At 43.7% G+C, this 19031-nt stretch overlaps 1 protein-coding gene across 1 annotated transcript in view; it reads left to right on the top strand.

Moving 5' to 3' along the window:
• TMEFF2 (transmembrane protein with EGF like and two follistatin like domains 2) overlaps positions 1-2628 on the top strand; it is a 256384-nt gene extending 253756 nt beyond the window's left edge. Inside the window, exon 10 of the mRNA XM_028750745.2 lies at positions 2289-2628. Within this exon, the coding sequence (XP_028606578.1) occupies positions 2289-2385 (97 nt within the window). The 3' untranslated portion in view covers positions 2386-2628. The remainder of the gene's footprint in view (positions 1-2288) is intronic.
• Positions 2629-19031: the final 16403 nt, after the last annotated feature.

Below are 19031 nucleotides of genomic sequence, written 5' to 3'. Positions count from 1 at the left end.
GAAGGATCTCTACGCAGCGATCCCTCTTGCTGTTCTGGCTTCTGGGATAGCTGCGCAGCCTGCATTCGCTCCATAAGATGCACACACATTTCCCCTTACTTTTTAGGAGGGAAAAGGTGCGTCTTATAGAGCGAAAAATACAGTAATTAAAAAGAAAGCGGCTACATCTAGATGCATGCTCCTCAACTGTCCAGCTTTAAGTGGAACATACCGGAATTACAGAAGCCATTCTGCTTCCAAAGACGGCCATTTTGGAGGGGGGGCAATGCTGTCGCACAAGTCCCCTCTGTGGCATGTTGGAGGGTATGTGGATATATACGTTAACCAGGGTAAATTTAGGAAGCTGTTGTTATTTTTCTGTAAGTCTATGAGTCCCAGCTGCACACTGTTATTCACTAAAGGTAAAGGTAAAGGTACCCCTGCCCGTACGGGCCACTCTTGACAGACTCTGGGGTTGTGCGCCCATCTCACTCAAGAGGCCGGGGGCCAGCGCTGTCCGGAGACACTTCCGGGTCACGTGGCCAGCGTGACAAAGCTGCATCTGGCGAGCCAGCGCAGCACACGGAACGCCGTTTACCTTCCCGCTGGTAAGCGGTCCCTATTTATCTACTTGCACTTAGGGGTGCTTTCAAACTGCTAGGTTGGCAGGCGCTGGGACCGAGCAACGGGAGCGCACCCCGCGTGGGGATTCGTACCGCCGAACTTTCGATCGGCAAGCCCTAGGCACTGAGGCTTTTACCCACAGCGCCACCCGCGTCCCTTGTTATTCACTAGCAGTGCTTATTTTCTAAAATATAAAATGTTTAGGAGTATTCTCATTTTGACTCAAGAAAACCACCATTTTATAGTTTAAAATCGGGGAAAATAAATACAGTAAATGGACGAAAGTACAAAGATTCACAAAATATTTACCTCCGTAAAATACCCCTTCGTCCCCCCCAGGGAAAAAGCGCTGTTCTCTAGTCATACACGGATAGTTACATTTGCTACGATTTGGATCCAGCGGTACCATTGCATGAATGGAAAGCGCTTCCTGTTGCACAAGGAAGTGTTCCTGCTTTGTTCAGTTTTTTTAATGTAAATACGTATACCCCAAACGTACATTGTCTTATTATGCTTGTATCCCCACAGGGGAATAATTCAGGTTTCAAACCAACACAGAGCAGACAAAGAGAATCCATTTGCAGAGCTGACAGTCATTTATATCTGAGTTGCCTTTGTGCTTCCCGAAATGCAATATAGTGGTACCTCGGGTTACATACGCTTCAGGTTACATACGCCTCAGCACTAACCCAGAAATAGTGCTTCAGGTTAAGAACTTTGCTTCAGGATGAGAACAGAAATCGTGCTCCTGCGGCGCGGCAGTAGTAGGAGGCCCCATTAGCTAAAGTGGTGCTTCAGGTTAAGAACAGTTTCAGGTTAAGTACAGATCTCCGGAACAAATTAAGTACTTAACCCGAGGTACCACTGTACAGTGGTGCCCCGCAAGACGAATGCCTCGCAAGACGAAAAACCCACTAGACGAAAGGGTTTTCCGTTTTTGAGTTGCTTTGCAAGACGATTTTCCCTATGGGCTTGCTTCGCAAGATGAAAACGTCTTGCGAGTCTTGCGATTTTTTTCCGCTTCCCCCCCTTTTTCTAAGCCGCTAAGCCGCTAATAGCCTTTTAGCCACTAAGCCGCTAAGCTTTTAATAGCCGCTAAGCCGCTAAGCCGCTAATAGCGCCAATCCACTAAGCCGCTAATAGGGTTGCTTCGCAAGACGAAAAGACCGCTAGACGAAGAGACTCGCGGAACGGATTATTTTCGTCTTGCGAGGCACCACTGTACTACATTCTAAGTTAGCCAATGCAGGAAAAAGCAACGATTGTTTCTTTTATTTGTGCTTTCCTAGCTGGGAGGATGTTTGGGAGAAATATTAAACTGCCCCCGATGAATGTGTGTACATTTTCCAAAGGTCTCATAGCCGCATTGCTTGTGGTGGGTCTTTAAACCAGTGCATTAATATAACCCTCGTTGCAGGCAGGCAGTGTCCTATGGGAAATGATTTTGGCTATTTCAGGCTCCTGTTTGAAGAACGGGCTCTGAAAGAGTGCAGGAGGCCTTTGACTCATTTTTTACAAAGCTCTGGAGCTGTGCAGCTAAGGAATGATGAGTTGTACCGACAGCCGTTGTTGGCAGTTGCCCTTCCGTGGCCTGCAATCCTTACGTTACCTCCACTGTCGTTTAGCAAAGCAAATTTCATGCTCTTTCTCTCTCTCCCCCCGCCCCTTTCCCCTCTTGCTTGCAGGAAATGTCCCAGGAGCAACAGAATTCACAGGCAGAAGCAAAACACAGGGCACTACAGTTCAGACAACACAACAAGAGCATCGACCAGGTTAATTTAAACGAGAGCATGTTTCCACAATGGCAAAAAGTAAACTGCAGAGAGGTTGGACTTTCAAAAAAAAATAATACAGTATTATAGACAAAAAGATCTACACATGTTGCCTTGCATTTGTGGTAATCTACACCAATGAAAAAAAAACATGTACTACAGCTATATTTGATTATGTATGGATATATTTGAAATAGTATACATTGTCTTGATGTTTTTTCTGTAATGTAAATAAACTATTTATATCACACAAGATGGTTTTCTTTTTCTTTTTCATGTATTTGTTATATATAATAAATACTCAGTGATGAGGAAAAAAACCCGCTTTCTTAAATTTGCTGTGCCGTACAAGCGTGTTATCTTTGGACATGATGAATTTGCAAGCTGTGCGAGTCACAATATTTAAACTGCAGCCATATGAGCACCTCCTGCTGTGGGCACAGAAACAGCCTTCCTGAACAGTGTTAGGCTTCTTAAACTGTAATGAAAGTGGTAGGTTTGGGCAGCCTAAACTGTGCAGGACTATAGCCAAAGCCAGGAAATTCAGCTCCTATGCATGTGTTGCTTTCAGTGGTGGCTAATCCCTTTGTCTGTCCCAGCCAACCACCACTTGCCTGCCTTCCAACTAGTCTTAGAGGGTGTCCCGGATGCCAGCTTTTTCCTCTTGCATAGTCTCACTGTTGTCATGGTACAACTCTGTAGGGAGGTGTCAGGGCCTGGACATCAGAGGAGGAACGGTGGAGACCGTCTCCCCCTTCTCCTGAACCTTCCTGAGAAGAGGAGGACAGTATAGATTTACAATGGTGGTTTGCAGAGGGTCACAGCTCAGAGGCAGAAGAGGGGCAAAGCTGGGAAATAATGGGAGAAGCAGGAACAGCTGGCTGACACATTATCACTACAGTGGTACCTCTGGTTGCGAACGGGATCCGTTCCGGAGGCCCGTTCGCAACATGAAAAGAGTACAACCTGAAGTGCCATGTCTGCGCAGGTGCGCGGCATGATTTGGCGCTTGTGCACATGTGCAAGCGTCGAAACCCGGAAGTAACCCTTTCCGGTACTTCCGGGTCGCCGCGGGACGTAACCTGAAAGAAAGTAACATGAAGCAAACATAACTGAGGTATGACTGTACAGAGCATTCCAGATGCCCCCCTCCTCCCAGAACCTGGCAAACAATGAAAGTAGGAGAGCAGAGAACTAAGAGACAATTGGCCCTCGGCAGCCACCGTAAGTGGGGTAGAACTGTTGACAACTGAGAAGGAGATGACTTGGAGCAATGCCACTACCAAAGAGGCTAGATTTCTACGCCTCTCTCTCTACCAGTATTGAATAAAGACATTGGTAAGAGCTTCTTGTCTTTCTATTACTGGCAACCTGCCATGAGGAAAGGGAATCAGATTCCCTGAAGCCTGAGAGGAGGAGGAAGGGAGCATGAGTGAAATTAGTTGGCTCCACCTACCATTGTCTCTGGCTCCACCTACTGTGGACATTACTGCCTTCCACCCCACCAATCCCAAGGGGCACCAGCCACTGCTGATCATGATCCAGTAGGTTTTTCTGCTCTTTTCCAGTTGAGTTACTTTGCTGGTTTCTGCAATTTGTCAAAGAAATGCTTCGCTGGCGGTGTTAATTATAACTTATAATTATAACCTTGCTGATCTTGTGGGTTTTATTAATTGAGCAAGGAGGGGACAGATAAAGAGGCAAGCGTGGACCCTTTTTAAAAATTTATCAGGATATCAAACAAAGGGAGACAATTGATACTTCAAACGGCTTTCAGACTTTCTAAGAGCTCCATTAAGTTGACTCTTACAGGTAAGAGCAGACAATATGTGGAAAGGAGACCCTCAAGGAAATGCTTGATGCTGCATGAAGAAATCTCCATCTCTTGACAACTGGGGTGACTTAGGGCTTATTCACACTTCCTCTTGTGCCTGGGAAAACTGTGCTTTATCGCTCAATGGCAATTGGGATTTCCCCCAGATTGCCATTTGTTCTGATCTGTTGCTAAAGAATGGGTTTTCCTTTGGAAAAGAGCGAGGCAAGCGGGAAACCGCTCATACCCCATGCCTAGAAAGCGTGCATCAAGCAGAAAATGGCTCAGACTGGTGCTTTCTAGACACGGCACAAGCAGAAATGAGCCCTTAAACTAGTTTCCTGTTGTCTTGTGTTAAAAGTAAGCTAGTTTCAAAACTGTTACTAAAATTTCTGGGTTGCTGCTTGCCTATAAATATCTTTAAATGTAAGAAGAGGCTGCTGGGTCCTCTTCTCAGAGAGACCAGCCAGATGCCTCTGGGAATCCCACAAGCAAGACCTGACTACAGTGGTACCTCGGTTTTCAGATGTCTCCATTGCTGAACATTTCGGTTTCCAAACACTGAAAACCCAGAAGTAAATGCTTCCGTTTGAATGGATTCCGCTGCGTGTATCTGTTGTTTTTCACAATTTTCTCTATTGAATTGGCAGGCCGCCCTTTGCACCTCGGTTTTCGAACGTTTTGGAAGTCAAACAGTCTTCTGGAACGGATTACAGTGGTACCTCGGGTTACATACGCTTCAGGTTACATACGCTTCAGGTTACAGACTCCGCTAACCCAGAAATATTACCTCGGGTTAAGAACTTTGCTTCAGGATGAGAACAGAAATCGTGCTCCAGCAGCGCAGCGGCAGCAGGAGGCCCCATTAGCTAAAGTGGTGCTTCAGGTTAAGAACAGTTTCACGATAAGTACGGACTTCAGGAATGATTTAAGTACTTAACCCGAGGTACCACTGTACGTTTGAAAACCGAGGTTCCACTGTGCAATGCTGCTCTCCCCACTTGTGGTTCTCAGCAACTGACTTGGAGGCATCTTGCCTCTGACTGTGGAGGTAGAACATAGATACTATGGCTAGTGGCTGTTGATAGCCGCCTTGTTGTTGTTGTTGTTGTTGTTGTTGTTGTTGTTGTTGTTGTTGTTGTCAACATCATCATTATCATTACATTTATATGCCACTCATCTGACTGGGTTGCCCCAACCACTCTAGGTGGCTCCCAACAAAATATTAAAAACACAGTACAACATCAACCATTAAAAATGTCCCTGCCTTCAGATGTCTTCTAAAAGTCAAATAGATATTGATCTGTATGACATCTGATGGGAGGGCATTCCACAGGGCAGTCACCGCTACCGAGAAGGCCCTCTGCCTGGTTTCCTGTAACTTTACTTCTCACAGTGAGGGAACTGCCAGAAGGCCCTTAGAGCTTAGACCTCAGGGTCCAGGCTGGACGACAGAGGTGGAGATGCTCCTTCAGGTATACTGGGCCGAGGTCATTTAAGGCTTTAAAGGTCAATGCCAACACTGAATTGTGCTCAGAAATGTCCTGGGAGCCAGTGTAGATCCTTTAGGACTGGTGTTACATGGCCCTGATGGCTGCTCCCAGTCACCAGTCTAGCTGCTGCATTCAGGATTACTTGTACAGTGGTACCTCGGTTAAGAACTTAATTTGTTCTGGAGGGCTGTTCTTAACCTGAAACTGTTCTTAACCTGAGGTACCACTTTAGGTAATGGGGCCTCCCACTGCCGCCATGCCACCGTCGTGTGATTTCTGTTCTCATCCTGAAGCAAAGTTCTTAACCCGAGGTACTACTTCTGGGTTAGCGGAGTCTGTAACCTGAAGCGTCTGTAACCTGAAGCGTCTGTAACCTGAAGCATCTGTAACCCAAGGTACCACTGTACAGTGGAACCTCGGGTTTGAGGTAATCCATTCTGGAAGTCTGTTTGACTTCTGATACGTTAAAAAACTGAGGATCAAAGGGCTTCTGGGTTGTCGGCGTTCGGCTTCTGAAACATTCAGCAGCTGAGATGCTCAAAAAGCGAGGTTTAACTGTCATTTCCAAGTCGCCTTAAAGGTAGCCCCATGTCATCCTCCATGAATTGTCCATGAATCTTCTTTTAAAGCCCTCCAGGTTGGTGGACAGCACTGCCTCTTGCGGGAGCCAATTCTGCTCTGCGCTGTGTGGCAAAATGCTTTCATTTGTATGCCCTGAATCTTCTAGTATTCAGCTTCTCCCAGTGGCCTGAGTTCCCGTATTATGTTGCAGCAACGTAGCTCTCTTTCAAAAGAAAGATGAATACCATAGCAAGACACAACATGAATAAATATATGATAACAGTCTAATGTCACGATGCTTAATAAGATTAATTTAAATGCTCATCTGCTAGTATTTCAGGGGCAAACAACATTCATTCGACAATACAGAAATGCACATCCCGCCCGCCCAAAAAAACTTTTTAGGAAACATTATTACCTCTCTTTTTTTAATCTCTGTCTTTGCAAGCCCTAGATTCTCTAGGCTGCTGGTTCATCTCTACTTGCCATTATGTCTTTGTTGTTGTTTAGTCGTGTCTGACTCTTCGTGACCCCATGGACCAGAGCACGCCAGGCACTCCTGTCTTCCACTGCCTCCCGCAGTTTGGTCAAACTCATGCTGGTAGCATCGAGAACACTATCCAACCATCTTGTTCTCTGTCATCCCCTTCTCCTTGTGCCCTCAGTCATTCCCAACATCAGGGTCTTTTCCAGGGAGTCTTCTCTTCTCATGAGGTGGTCAAAGTATTGGAGCCTCAGCTTCAGGATCTGTCCTTCCAGTGAGCACTCAGGGCTGATTTCCTTAAGAATAGATAGGTTTGATCTTCTTGCAGTCCGTGGGACTCTCAAGAGTCTCCTCCAGCACCATAATTCAAAAGCATCAATTCTTCGGCGATCAGCCATTATGTCTTATGGAGTGCCTAACACAGTAATGGTGTGATTAGCAATCATGGACTTTTAACAATCGAGGAGGGGACAACTGTCACCAGCCCCACATGATGTAAGAAGGGAGGCTTAATACTTCTATCCCCTGCTGCAATCTCAGTTGTTTATTTATTTTTTTATAAAAAAAAGAATCACTTGTATGACATGGGGGAATGAGTGTCTTTGTTTGAAACAGGGAGCTGTCATCAGGACCAGAGGATGCTTGCAATTTGCTCTTTTGCTAATTTACTTGGAAGTAAACCCCACTGTGTGAGAACAGAATTGCATCCTGGTCCCAGGCAAGTTTACCTGGAACAAAAGGACGCAGGTGACGCTGTGGTCTAAACCACTGAGCCTTTGGCGTTTGCCGATGAGAAGGTTGGCAGTTTGAATCCCCACGGCGGAGTGAGCTCCCGTTGCTCTGTCCCAGCTCTTGCCAACCTAGCAGTTCGAAAGCAGACCAGTACAAATAGATAAATAGGTACTGCTGCGGCGGGAAGGTAAACGGCATTTCCATGAGCTCAGTGTTCCGTTGCGCCAGAAGCAGTCTAGTCATGCTGGCTACATGACCCGGAAAGTTGGCTGTGGACAAACGCCAGCTCCCTTGGCCTTAAAGTGAGATGAGCGCTGCAACCTTTGACTGGACTTAACTGTCCAGGGGTCATTTACCTTTTTTATCTTACCTAGAACAAAGCTCCACTGATTTCAGTGGCATTCACTTCCAAGTACATGAGCTTAGAATAGCAGTGCTCATATACGCGCGCTCTCTCTCTCTCTCTCTCTCTCTCTCTCTCTCTCTCTCTCTCCACCAGTGAATCAATCAGTTTAAGCACTCCATAAAAACCACCCTGTCCATCTTCATGTCCATACCCGACACCCGTATTTAAAATTTAAATTTAAAAAGACTAGCAGGATGATGGGACTTGCTTTGATGTGTTATAATCACAAGCGTTGCTTTTAACAGTATGTTAATTCTCACTTTAAGACAAAAAAAAGCCTTGCCTCTATGACAAAAAAAAGTGCATTTACAATGCTGGGAGGGGGGGAGAGATAGCAAGGCAGTTAACGGCATGTCTGATGTAGGATGAGAGGAGAGACAGCCTTTAATCATTTTGTTTTCAAAGAAGCTTTAGAGATCTTTTGAAGATGAATTTTTCCTGAGCTTTATCCGAACAAAATAAGACACTGAGAGATTTCCCGTTCACTTTTCATCCAGGGCCCTGATCTCTGGGTTAAACTAGGCATGCAATTACAGGTAGACTTGAATGCACAGATTCCCTTCACTTGACTGAGGGTAGTCTGTAGAGGCAGGATACAGATACACATCAGCGTGGCAAACCCGCACTGTGACATTCGGCACGTCTGTGGCATACATTGGAAGCCCATTTAATGAAACCTGTCCACTCCAGTTTACTTCTCACAGAACTACACTTCCCAGCAGCCTTAGCAAAGTACGGTCCCCAGGACTCTTTGGCAAAGGCATGTGCTTTAAATGTGTGTTAAATGCGCTCTAAAGCTATGGTGCGGATGTGAGGGAAAAGCCTGGCCTTCTGAATGCTATGCAGTAGCCAAATTTTTGTATACAGTACGCCGACCAAAAAATGTGTACAAATATTTGGGGAAATTTCGTGCAAAAGAAATGTGCATATTAGCATAAATAGCGCACAAAACTGCATTATATTAGGGGGAAATGCTTGCAAAAAATGGCTATATAAAGAGAAATGCAAATAAAAAGAGATTCTTTCGGTCCTGTTTCAAAATATGGTAGCGGTAGGAACCTTTGGCCCTCCAAACGCTGCTGAACTACACAACTCCCAACATCCATGGCCATGGGAGATGTGGTTCAACAACATCTAGAAGGCCAAAGATTCCCCACCCATGATGTAAGACAATATGGTCACAACTCTGCAATTAGATGGCCCTTGAGTGGTGGCTTCTTCAAGCTCAACTTTCAGCTCTGGGATTGTGGGGTGTTGTTGTCTCAGCAAGATGTGTTTAGTTGAGTTTGGAGTCCTGCATTCAGAGCTGTGACATAGCCAGAGAGCTCTTGGAAAGAACAGTCACTTCAAAGTTTAAGGTGTGTTGGCACAGAGAGATACAGTGGCGTAGTGTGGGTTGATCTAACAGAAGGTGGGGTGTGATGGAGATAAAAGGACAAAATACAGTGGTACCTCGGGTTAAGTACTTAATTTGTTCCAGAGGTCCGTACTTAACCTGAAACTGTTCTTAACCTGAAGCACCACTTTAGCTAATGGGGCCTCCTGCTGCTGCCGCGCCGCCGGAGCACAATTTTTGTTCTCATCCTGAAGCAAAGTTCTTAACCTGAAGCACTATTTCTGGGTTAGCGGAGTCTGTAAACTGAAGCGTATGTAACCCGAGGTACCACTGTACGCATGTGCAGGGCCGTCTTTAGCATATGCAGTGCCGGGGTGCAAAAATCCACCCAGCGCCCCCAAATTTGGGGGGGCAGGTCAAAGATGTTGAGCTTCTTTTAGGGGCCAAGTCAAAGTTGTTGAGCTTTTAAGGAGGGGAACAGCGAAAACCGCAGCTCTTCTGCAAAAGAGAACGGAAATGACCCATCGACCGCAATCACCCAGGGGATCACGGTTAAGAGCTTAGGCGGCTTCAGTGAGGGGCACTCCCCAGAATTCGGCGCCCGGGTGCACCGCACCACTTGCACCCCAGGGTAAAGACAGCCCTGCCCATGTGCATTCAACTGCCTAACAGCGTCCGCATCACCCAGGAAAGCACCGCAGCAGAGATAAGAAGAGTCGTTCTGTTGCCTAGAGAGGACACTTTGTTGTTACATGGATAAGCCATTTTCAACCATGCCCAGCAACAGAAGCACACAACTGTATTGAGGCAGCACTGGGTCTTGAAAATTCGTGCCCCAAAACAATTTTGCGCCTGGGACAACCACCCTTGTCACACTATGCCACTGAAGATACAAACACATGCACACATATGTGAGTTTTGCAGTATTTTTGAAAGGGAACTACTAGGTGCTGAGGCTTTTACCCACAGTGCCACCCGCGTCCTGTACAGCCAAGAGGACATGCTAAAAAGCCTGCTCCCGTGTGATTTTGTGGTGCTAAGGAGATGGCATGAAGCAAGGCATATAAATAAAAAGTAAGCCCTGTGAAACCCACTTTTGGAAGCCTGTGCTTGGATGATCAGAATCTGGATGAAGCCTCGGAGCTGACCTTTGCTTGCTATTATTTCTCTCCCAGTGCAGCTTATGGGTGACCTTTCCTGGTGGTAGGTGAAGTCATTAAGTGCTTATGCAAATGAGAGAAGCAGTAGAAGAAGGGAGAGGGGCGAAGATGGCATTTCCTACAGCCAATTTATTATTATTATTATTAAATCAAATCAAACCCAACAAATGCAGAAGTCACTGGATTCCTCTATGACTGATTTACCCCGGTCAGGCATCTTTAACTTTTCACCACCCAGGCACAAAACAGGGTGTGTGTGTTGTTTGTGTGTGTAAAATGATCACAAATGTGCTTTAAAGTGGCTTTAAAAGCGACTTGCCTGTGCATCAGATCAGTCATTAAAAAAGGTAACGGTTCTGTATCAATCTCTGGCTTGAAAAGGCAAATGAGCGTGGGAGAACGCTGGCCCATAGCGGGGAGGGTTTTGGGTGGGCTGGATTTCACGACAATGGTTGGAAGAGCTCTGCGGAGATTAAGAGAGGCAGGCATAAAATGTGACCTGAATTAGAGGCTAACAGATAGTGCTTTCTGCATGTTTTACATTTTTAAGTAATAATAAAAAGAGACCTTTGTGTATATTAGCCTCTAAAAATGATTAAGTGTTCACAGGGCACCGACTCTGGCAGCCACAAAATATGCAAGATGGAGGCTCTGCAAGCCCGCTGTAAGGAATCAAATGTGTGGGTTGGTTTTTTGTTTTTATTTTTATGTGTTTGCAAGCTTTATTTGTGACATTACCTACTTGCTTCTTCAACCCAGATGAAATGAGTTGTTAGGCCAGAAGGAATTCCGTTGACTTAATTGCACCATATGCAGGCTGGACTGATACATTACGATATGAAAGATATGAGGTTTTATGTGCCCTTGTATTTTGCAGAGCATCAAAGGCCCTTTAGAGCAGACTATGTTTTGGAAATGGAATTCTAAAGAGCAAGAAAACAGAATGGCCCCGATCCAGCTCAGAGTCAAGAAGCACTTAAACCCATTGATTTCAAGTGCACTTCACTCAATACTACATCCTTGCTAAAATTTATTTGTTTGGTTGTTTATATTTTAATTCCCAACATGTAAAATGCGACCGGATTTTACGAAACAGCAGATAACATAAAACCACAATGCAAAATATTAAAATGGATCAATAGATTATGGTTCTAATCCACTGGGAATTTCTCCTATGCAAACCACATTAAAATAAATAACAATTTTATTCACAACAAACAGCAATAAAAATGTTCCAGGAGAAACTCCCGTGGACTCACAATGCCCTTTGGAATGAAAATGTTTTATGCCTTTACAAAAATTGCTTAGGTAAAAGTAAGCTCCCATCGAGAGAGAGAGAGAGAGAGAGAGAGAGAGAGAGAGAGAGAGTATTTTATAGCGCTTCGACAACATCACAGAGGAACCCAATGTCCTTTTCTCCCTTTCCTCTGGTTCTCATCATAGTTCCGTCCGTGTGTTTCAAAACACAGAACTGCAAAACACAAAGAGGCTTAGCAAACTATAACTCAGGAGTATCTTTTTGCAAACTGCAGACATGTTGTTGCCCTGCAGTTGCGCAACTGAGACGTCCCAACACAAAAAGCCATTTTGCAGTGACAAATGCCTATCAGCAATATTTTATCCACGGAACAATTTTCATGTGAGAAAAACCAGAGAAACTTATCTTTCTGGTGAAGTACTGAAGTTAAGCTACAGGTGGCAGTAGCCACAAATGGGTGGATCAGCCATTCTAAAAGTCTGGATACCTGTGGAAGGAGACAGAAATAGTATTCATTGCATTTAAATGCATTTTTCCTTCAAGCAAGTTTGACCAAGCCTGTATGTATGTAATCCATATATACACATACCGTACATACAGAGAGTTTTGCACCAAGCTATACAAATTCCTTTTTCCTTTTCTATATTTTTTTTGGGGGGGTGAATTCTGTGATCCATACAAATTATTCAAATTAATCATTTTACTTATATTTTATACATATAAATCAGCACATGCAAATGTTATGCAAATCTATGCCCCCTTTGGGCTCTTTTTTTGGCTATGTATAAATGGCCACCCTAATCTGGGAGGGATAACATTGATTGATTGATTGATTGATTGATTGATTTAGGGAAGCTTTTAATGTTTAATAGATTATTATATTTTAATATTTTGTTGGAAGCCGCCCAGAGTGGTTGACGAAACCCAGCCAGATGGGTGGGGTATAAATAATAAATTATTATTATTATTATTATTATTATTATTATTATTATTATTATTATTTACAATTATTCTTACTCTGCCTTTCAGGGTACAAAACCAGGCAAGGCAATTTGCAAGTAACATCAATGCACGTTTTAAAAACACACACACACACACACACACACGCACACACACACACAAAAAAAAATATGGCAATATCAACTAATACCATCACATTCAACTCCTTCCTACAGGGCACCTGGAGATAGAGGGTATTGTCAGATGTGCAGGCAAAGGCGCAGTCTATCCGGAGGCAACTGTGTTGACTTTTTCATCTACCTGTCTTGCTCTCCTTTTTCCTTTTCCTCAAGGCAGTTGGTGGCCCAGGAGTGAGGCGAGAGGGAGATCCCAGCTGGAGTAAGTTGTGATGCCTTCTTTGGGAGAAATTATTGAGAGGCTCTCCGAAAGCTGGATTCTGCATCCATATCCAGATTCTGCCTTCTTCATCCTGTACTCCTACCGAATCTCTGGTGCCAAAGGAGCCAACTCCTACAGGCTGAGATTTATTCAACCCTCCCCCTAAAGTATTTGAGGGGGCTGCCCCCAAAAGGTTAATGGGCATTGCCATTCAAATAGTGGGTTCTCTCTAGCATGCTGCAAAAACATGTAAAAACAGAAAAACACCCCAGTAATGGGTTTTTTAAAAAAAAAAAATTATTTAAACATTTTTTCAATACAATCAACTGCAAAAGACACATACAACAAAAACCATAATAACACAATTTGACAATTCAGATTTGAATACATTGATTCAAATTGACTACACCTTTTTAACAATATTTTCCCACCTCTCTCTCCTCCCCCTACTTCGCACCACTATCCTCCTTATCGCTTAAATATTCCTTCCAGATCCATTCTTAATTTGCGCCGACATGCAATTCGTTCGTATGTAGCTAATCTGTCCATATTATCAATCCATGAGCTCAATGGAATCTTTTTGCGGCTCTTCCAATTCATCAAAACAAGTTTTTTTGCTTCTAATATATCACGGTACATCCATATATTTTTTACCCCTTGTAATCTCCCACGTTTCCGGAATATAATTTAGAGTTAAATTCAATTGCCCTAAATAACAATTTCTTTTTATTACTCTTGCTATAAATACCCTCACCTCGCACCAAAATGATCTTATTATCGGGCAGTTAATCATCATATGTACTAAATTCGCATTTTTACTCCCACATCTCCAGCAGTCGTCTGCACTTGTTATTTTCTTCTGGTATAGTTTTGCTGGAGTCCAGTGGACTCTGAATATTATTTTCTGTTCAATAAGTCTTAGTCTGAGATCCATAGAGGCTATTTCTGTTGATTTTATACTTGACTCCCATATATCATTTGTTATCCGTCCCCTTAACTCTTCATTCCATTTTTGTCTATCAAATTCTAAATCATATTTCTGCCTGTTCAGTAGGGTTTTATATAGTGCAGGTGTAGAGAAAACCACCCCAGTAATGTGAAAAACAACATCTGAAGTCATTCTTGGGCCAAAAGACATGACATGAAAGGAATAAGTGAAATGAAATATAATAGTATAATCTGACAGCAGATTGATGAATTGGGTTTGGAGTTAGGGATGCCTTTGCTTTTCTGGGTTTGGCCACATAACCTTACAGATTTGGGGGTCTAACAGAGGAAGGTCAGCCACACTGTCTTCTTTGTCAATTCCTTCATTTAGTTTATTAAATGCTACTCACGGTGCTTAGAGGTCTGTGCCATGTGGTGCTATCAAATAAAGGCGGCAATTATTACAGTTATCATTACTAATCGCCATTTTCATAGCCATACACCCAACCTCCAGATGGCTTTCCCTTTTCCCATCCTCTACCATGCCAACACTGAACTATCCTGGGGGGGGGGGGGGGGAGGGGAGAAATGTCCATATTATTTTGGCTGTTGCTTTACCTCATACGCAGGCAGGAAAATCATTTTCGTCTTATTTTTTATCGAGCGTGAAAAAGAAAGGAAAAAGGAAATCTCACTGTTCAATTAAAACGAATCAAGTCTTTCACCAAAGGACAACAAAGCTTTAATTAAGCAGATGGTAATGAATCATTGTCTGTAACTGTGCGACTCGGTAAAGTATTACATCTTTGAACTTCTCTGTAGCAAATTAGAAGAGTGAAGGCATTGTGCAAAATTGTGCTAATGCTATATTAAGGGAGTATGTTTGACAGGGAGTTAACCTGGCAAAAAGGCCCTGGCATTGTACACAGCTAGGTTCTGTTTAAATCAGGGGTCAGCAAACTTTTTCAGCAGGAGGCCGGTCCACTGTCCCTCAGACCTTGTGGGGGGCCGGGCTATATTGTGAAGGGGGGGATGAACAAATTCCTATGCCCCACAAATAACCCAGAGATGCATTTTAAATAAAATGACACATTCTACTCATGTAAAAACACGCTGATTCCCAGATCATCTGCGGGCCGGATTTAGAAGGTGATTGGGCTGGATCTGGCCCCTGGGCCTTAGTTTGCCTACCCATGGTTTAAATTAACAGGACTCAGGGTTGCAGAGTAGACCCATTGAGATTAATGGAAGTGACTAATTTGGATTCATTGATTTCAGCAGGTCTTCCCCGTCTGAGTAAAACTTAGTTGGGCACAACCCTTCGCCTACAAACCTGCATCGCTTTACCTAGAAGTGGGTACTACAGTGGTACCTCGGGTTACAGACGCTTCAGGTTACAGACACTTCAGGTTACAGACTCCGCTAACCTGGAAGTAGTACCTTGGGTTAAGAACTTTGCTTCAGGGTGAGAACAGAAATCGTGCTCCGGCGGTGCGGCAGCAGCGGGAGGCCCCATTAGCTAAAGTGAGCCGGTGTGGTGTAGTGGTTAAGAGCGGTAGTCTCGTAATCTGGGGAACCTGGTTCGCGTCTCCGCTCCTCCACATGCAGCTGCTGGGTGACCTTAGGCCAGTCACACTTCTTTGAAGTCTCTCAGCCCCACTCACCTCACAGAGTGTTTGTTGTGGGGGAGGAAGGGAAAGGAGAATGTTAGCCGCTTTGAGACTCCTGAAAATGAGTGAAAGGCGGGGTATCAAATCCAAACTCCTCCTCCTCCTCCTCCTCCTCCTCCTCTTCTTCTTCTTCTTCTTCTTCTTCTTCTTCTTCTTCTTCTTCTTCTAAGTGGTACCTCAAGTTAAGAACGGTTTCAGGTTAAGAATGGACCTCTGGAACGAATTAAGTTCTTAACCCGAGGTACCACTGTATAAGCATTCAAGGATATCAGCAATCTATTGAGTAATATAGCTCAGTTGGTTAGAGCACGGTGCTGACTTGGGAAACCACAGAGCTCTAGCAATCGAAATCCCCCAAGGACTTATGACCCCACCACCACCCAAAAAAATCAGTTGCATTCTGCTATTTTGCATTCATTCAATATCCAGTTTGTAATCATACTAATTATGTGGGAACAGATCTGATGTTATGGTAACGGCTGCTCAATTTCTGATGGAATTCCAAAGTAATTCACCTTCATTGCACTATTAAAAATTGTCATGAGACGGACCCTTTCATTATCCCGACCATCACAAAATAGTCTTGCTTTCTCCTTTTTTAAAAAAGGAATCAATTCTCACTGTTTATTTTGCTTTGATGCTTATGAGGGTTTTAAAGCATAATGTTCCTGCTTAAAATTCTCCTTATGCTGCATTAACACTGTCGACTTTGACAGCATCAAAACACACAAATAAACAAAGGGCTTTAGTGCTGATTCTCCATTTTGTTACTGCCATTACAGCGCCGAGAGAAGGGAAGAGGCTACTTCAGCCTTACATGTACATCAGTACAGTTATTGAACAGATATTTATAAAAGGGAAAAGGTAAAGGACCTCTGGACAGTTAAGTCCAGTCAAAGATGACTATGGGGTTGCGGAGCTCATCTCACTTTCAGGCCAAGGGAGCCAGCGTTTGTCCACAGACAGCTTTCCGTGTCATGTGGTCAGCATGAGTAAACCAATTGTGAGCAGATGACACAGGAATAAATGCTTATGAAATGCCATCTGTGTAGTAAGTTTAACGGTTATACTAGATTCCCTCCACACAAGCATAGGAGCGGGATGGAGTTGCCAAATTTGGAATTTTGTAAGCTTAAGATTCAGCCAAGCAATGAAGATACCCTGCTGTGTTTTTAAATTAAAATATGGGTCACGTCTGCACCAAACATTTAAAGCATTATTATACCACCATAAACACCCATGGCTTCCCCTAAAGAATTCTGGGAGCTGTAGTTTCTTAAGGGTACTGAGAGACCCTCATGGAGCTACGGATTCTTTAACAGCCCATCTCTCACCCCAGGGAATTCTGGGAATTGTAGTTCTGCGAAAGGAACAGGGTATTCTCATAACTTTCAGCACTCTTAAGAGGCAACAGCTCCTGATGCAGATGTAGCCATAGACAAGATGAGGACCATTCCCGCCTTAAAACAGGAGGACCACTCTTGGAATGCTGTGTCTGCTTCTGGTGGTTTCACCTCCCAAAGGTGGCAGTGATGCATTTTGCAGAACTTGTATGGGGTGTTTACTTCTTACATTCAATGAGAGCACTACCTCTGCGCCTACCTGGGCCTGTGCACACAAATGTTGAAGTAAGGGTAGCAAAAGTGCAGCTAGGAAGCTCAAATTATATATACGACTGGCACCCTTCTTTGGAAATTAAACCAATATCCAGACTTTAACATTCAGAAAGCATACTTACAGAAAATGAATGAATTAAAACATAATATTCACAGTCACATGCTTCTCCAAGCATGGGCTTAGAATCTCTTCTTCTGTCTTCCAAGCAACTGTACTTCCCTCTCTTTCCAGAGCTCAGCCTTCTGTATCTCAGACCATGACTTGCAGCTCCTGTGAGACATTTCCACTTTCATCTTCTCCTGCAACTTTGCTCTCTTTCTCTCAAGCACAGAAGAAGCACCCCAACACTCAATTCAACTTAGCAGTGTTCACAGTGGATTCTAAAACACAGTCCTCTTGCTTCACATAAAATGGAGTCTCTCCTTCACTAGATACCTCCCATGTGACCAACGTTAGCCAATCACATGAGAACTACTAGAGAATGCTCTAGAATTCAGTTGACAACCAAATTTAAACCCAAAGTAATGCAGCCAACCATTTACAATTCCAATGAATTAAATTACTACACTTAACAACAAATGGTTGAGTTGTCCCTAATATGTAACATTCAGTGTACAATCTGTGCACACATTAGCTGAGCTGCACAAATTAACAAGTGCATACCCTTTCACAAGCACGTGTTCAGTGTCACGTGTGAACAAGCCTTGTAATTAAGCCTATTTTTCAGTTGCGAGTGCAATAAATGGTCAGTTGGGGTGTGGGGGACTGTTTCCCTCAGATCTGAGAAAGCAAAGGAAATACTTCTCCCCTTGATTTGTAATAATGGTTTACACATCTCTTCCAACTTCAGTCGTCTGGATTACTCCTCTCTGCAGAGGAATTTTCTGCTTCAAATGAATGGGAAAGCTGTGCGTGTAGAAGTTGAAGGGACCTGGCAGTTCTCGCTAGCCTGTCATCTCTTTAAGGATTCCTATTAAGTCATAAACATGGCAGAGATTAAAGAGTTTATTAATGTTATTAGAGGCTTGAGATGAAATGCCATGACTGAAGGGTCTCTCACTCTCTTTCTTTAATGAAAACATTTTCATCACCTTCAGAATCTGTAATACTGAATTGCAGAAGTCGCGGGATTATTTTATTTTAATTAGAGGAGACATCTGAAAAGGATAGAAGTGGTATCTTCTCTCATTGTAACTCCTCACCACTTGGAAAGGAAGCATCCTTTGCTGCTATAAAGGCCATTCCCCATGCCTTGACTGTTATTGGTTGTGCCATGGAGGAAATTGCATTGAGGTCCAGCTCCCAGCGCCTTCTGGCAGCTTCCTCTCTGCGAGAAGTGAAGTTGCAGGGAACCAGGGCCTTCTCGGTGGTGGCACCTGCCCTATGGAATGCCCTCCATCAGATGTAGAACAGATAAACAACTCTTTGACTTTTAGAAGACATCTGAAGAAAGTCCTGTTCTGGGAAGTTTTTAATGGCCGATTGTGTTTTTAATATTTTGCTGGGAGCTGTTCAGAGTGGTTGGGGTAACCCAGTCAGATGGGTGGTATATAAATAATAAAATTATTAGTAGTAGCTGAACTGGGTTCCACACAGTCACAAAAACAAAACAAAAAGAGCCGCAAAAACGCAAAATAAATAGCAAAAACAGACAGACCTCAGCGTAACACTCAAATCGTGTCAGGCAGCCCTGTTCAGGGAAGTTTTTAATGTGTGACATTTTAGTGTATTTTTGGTCTCTGTGGAAGCCGCCCAGAGTGGCTGGGGAAACCCAGCCAGATGGGCAGGGTACAAATAATAAATTATTGTTATTGTTATTGTTATCGTTATCGTTATCGTTATCGTCAGCATAACACTCAAA

The sequence above is a fragment of the Podarcis muralis genome, chromosome 1, assembly GCF_964188315.1.
Source record: "Podarcis muralis chromosome 1, rPodMur119.hap1.1, whole genome shotgun sequence".
NCBI lineage: Eukaryota > Metazoa > Chordata > Lepidosauria > Squamata > Lacertidae > Podarcis > Podarcis muralis.
This window is presented reverse-complemented; position numbering and strand designations above follow the sequence as displayed.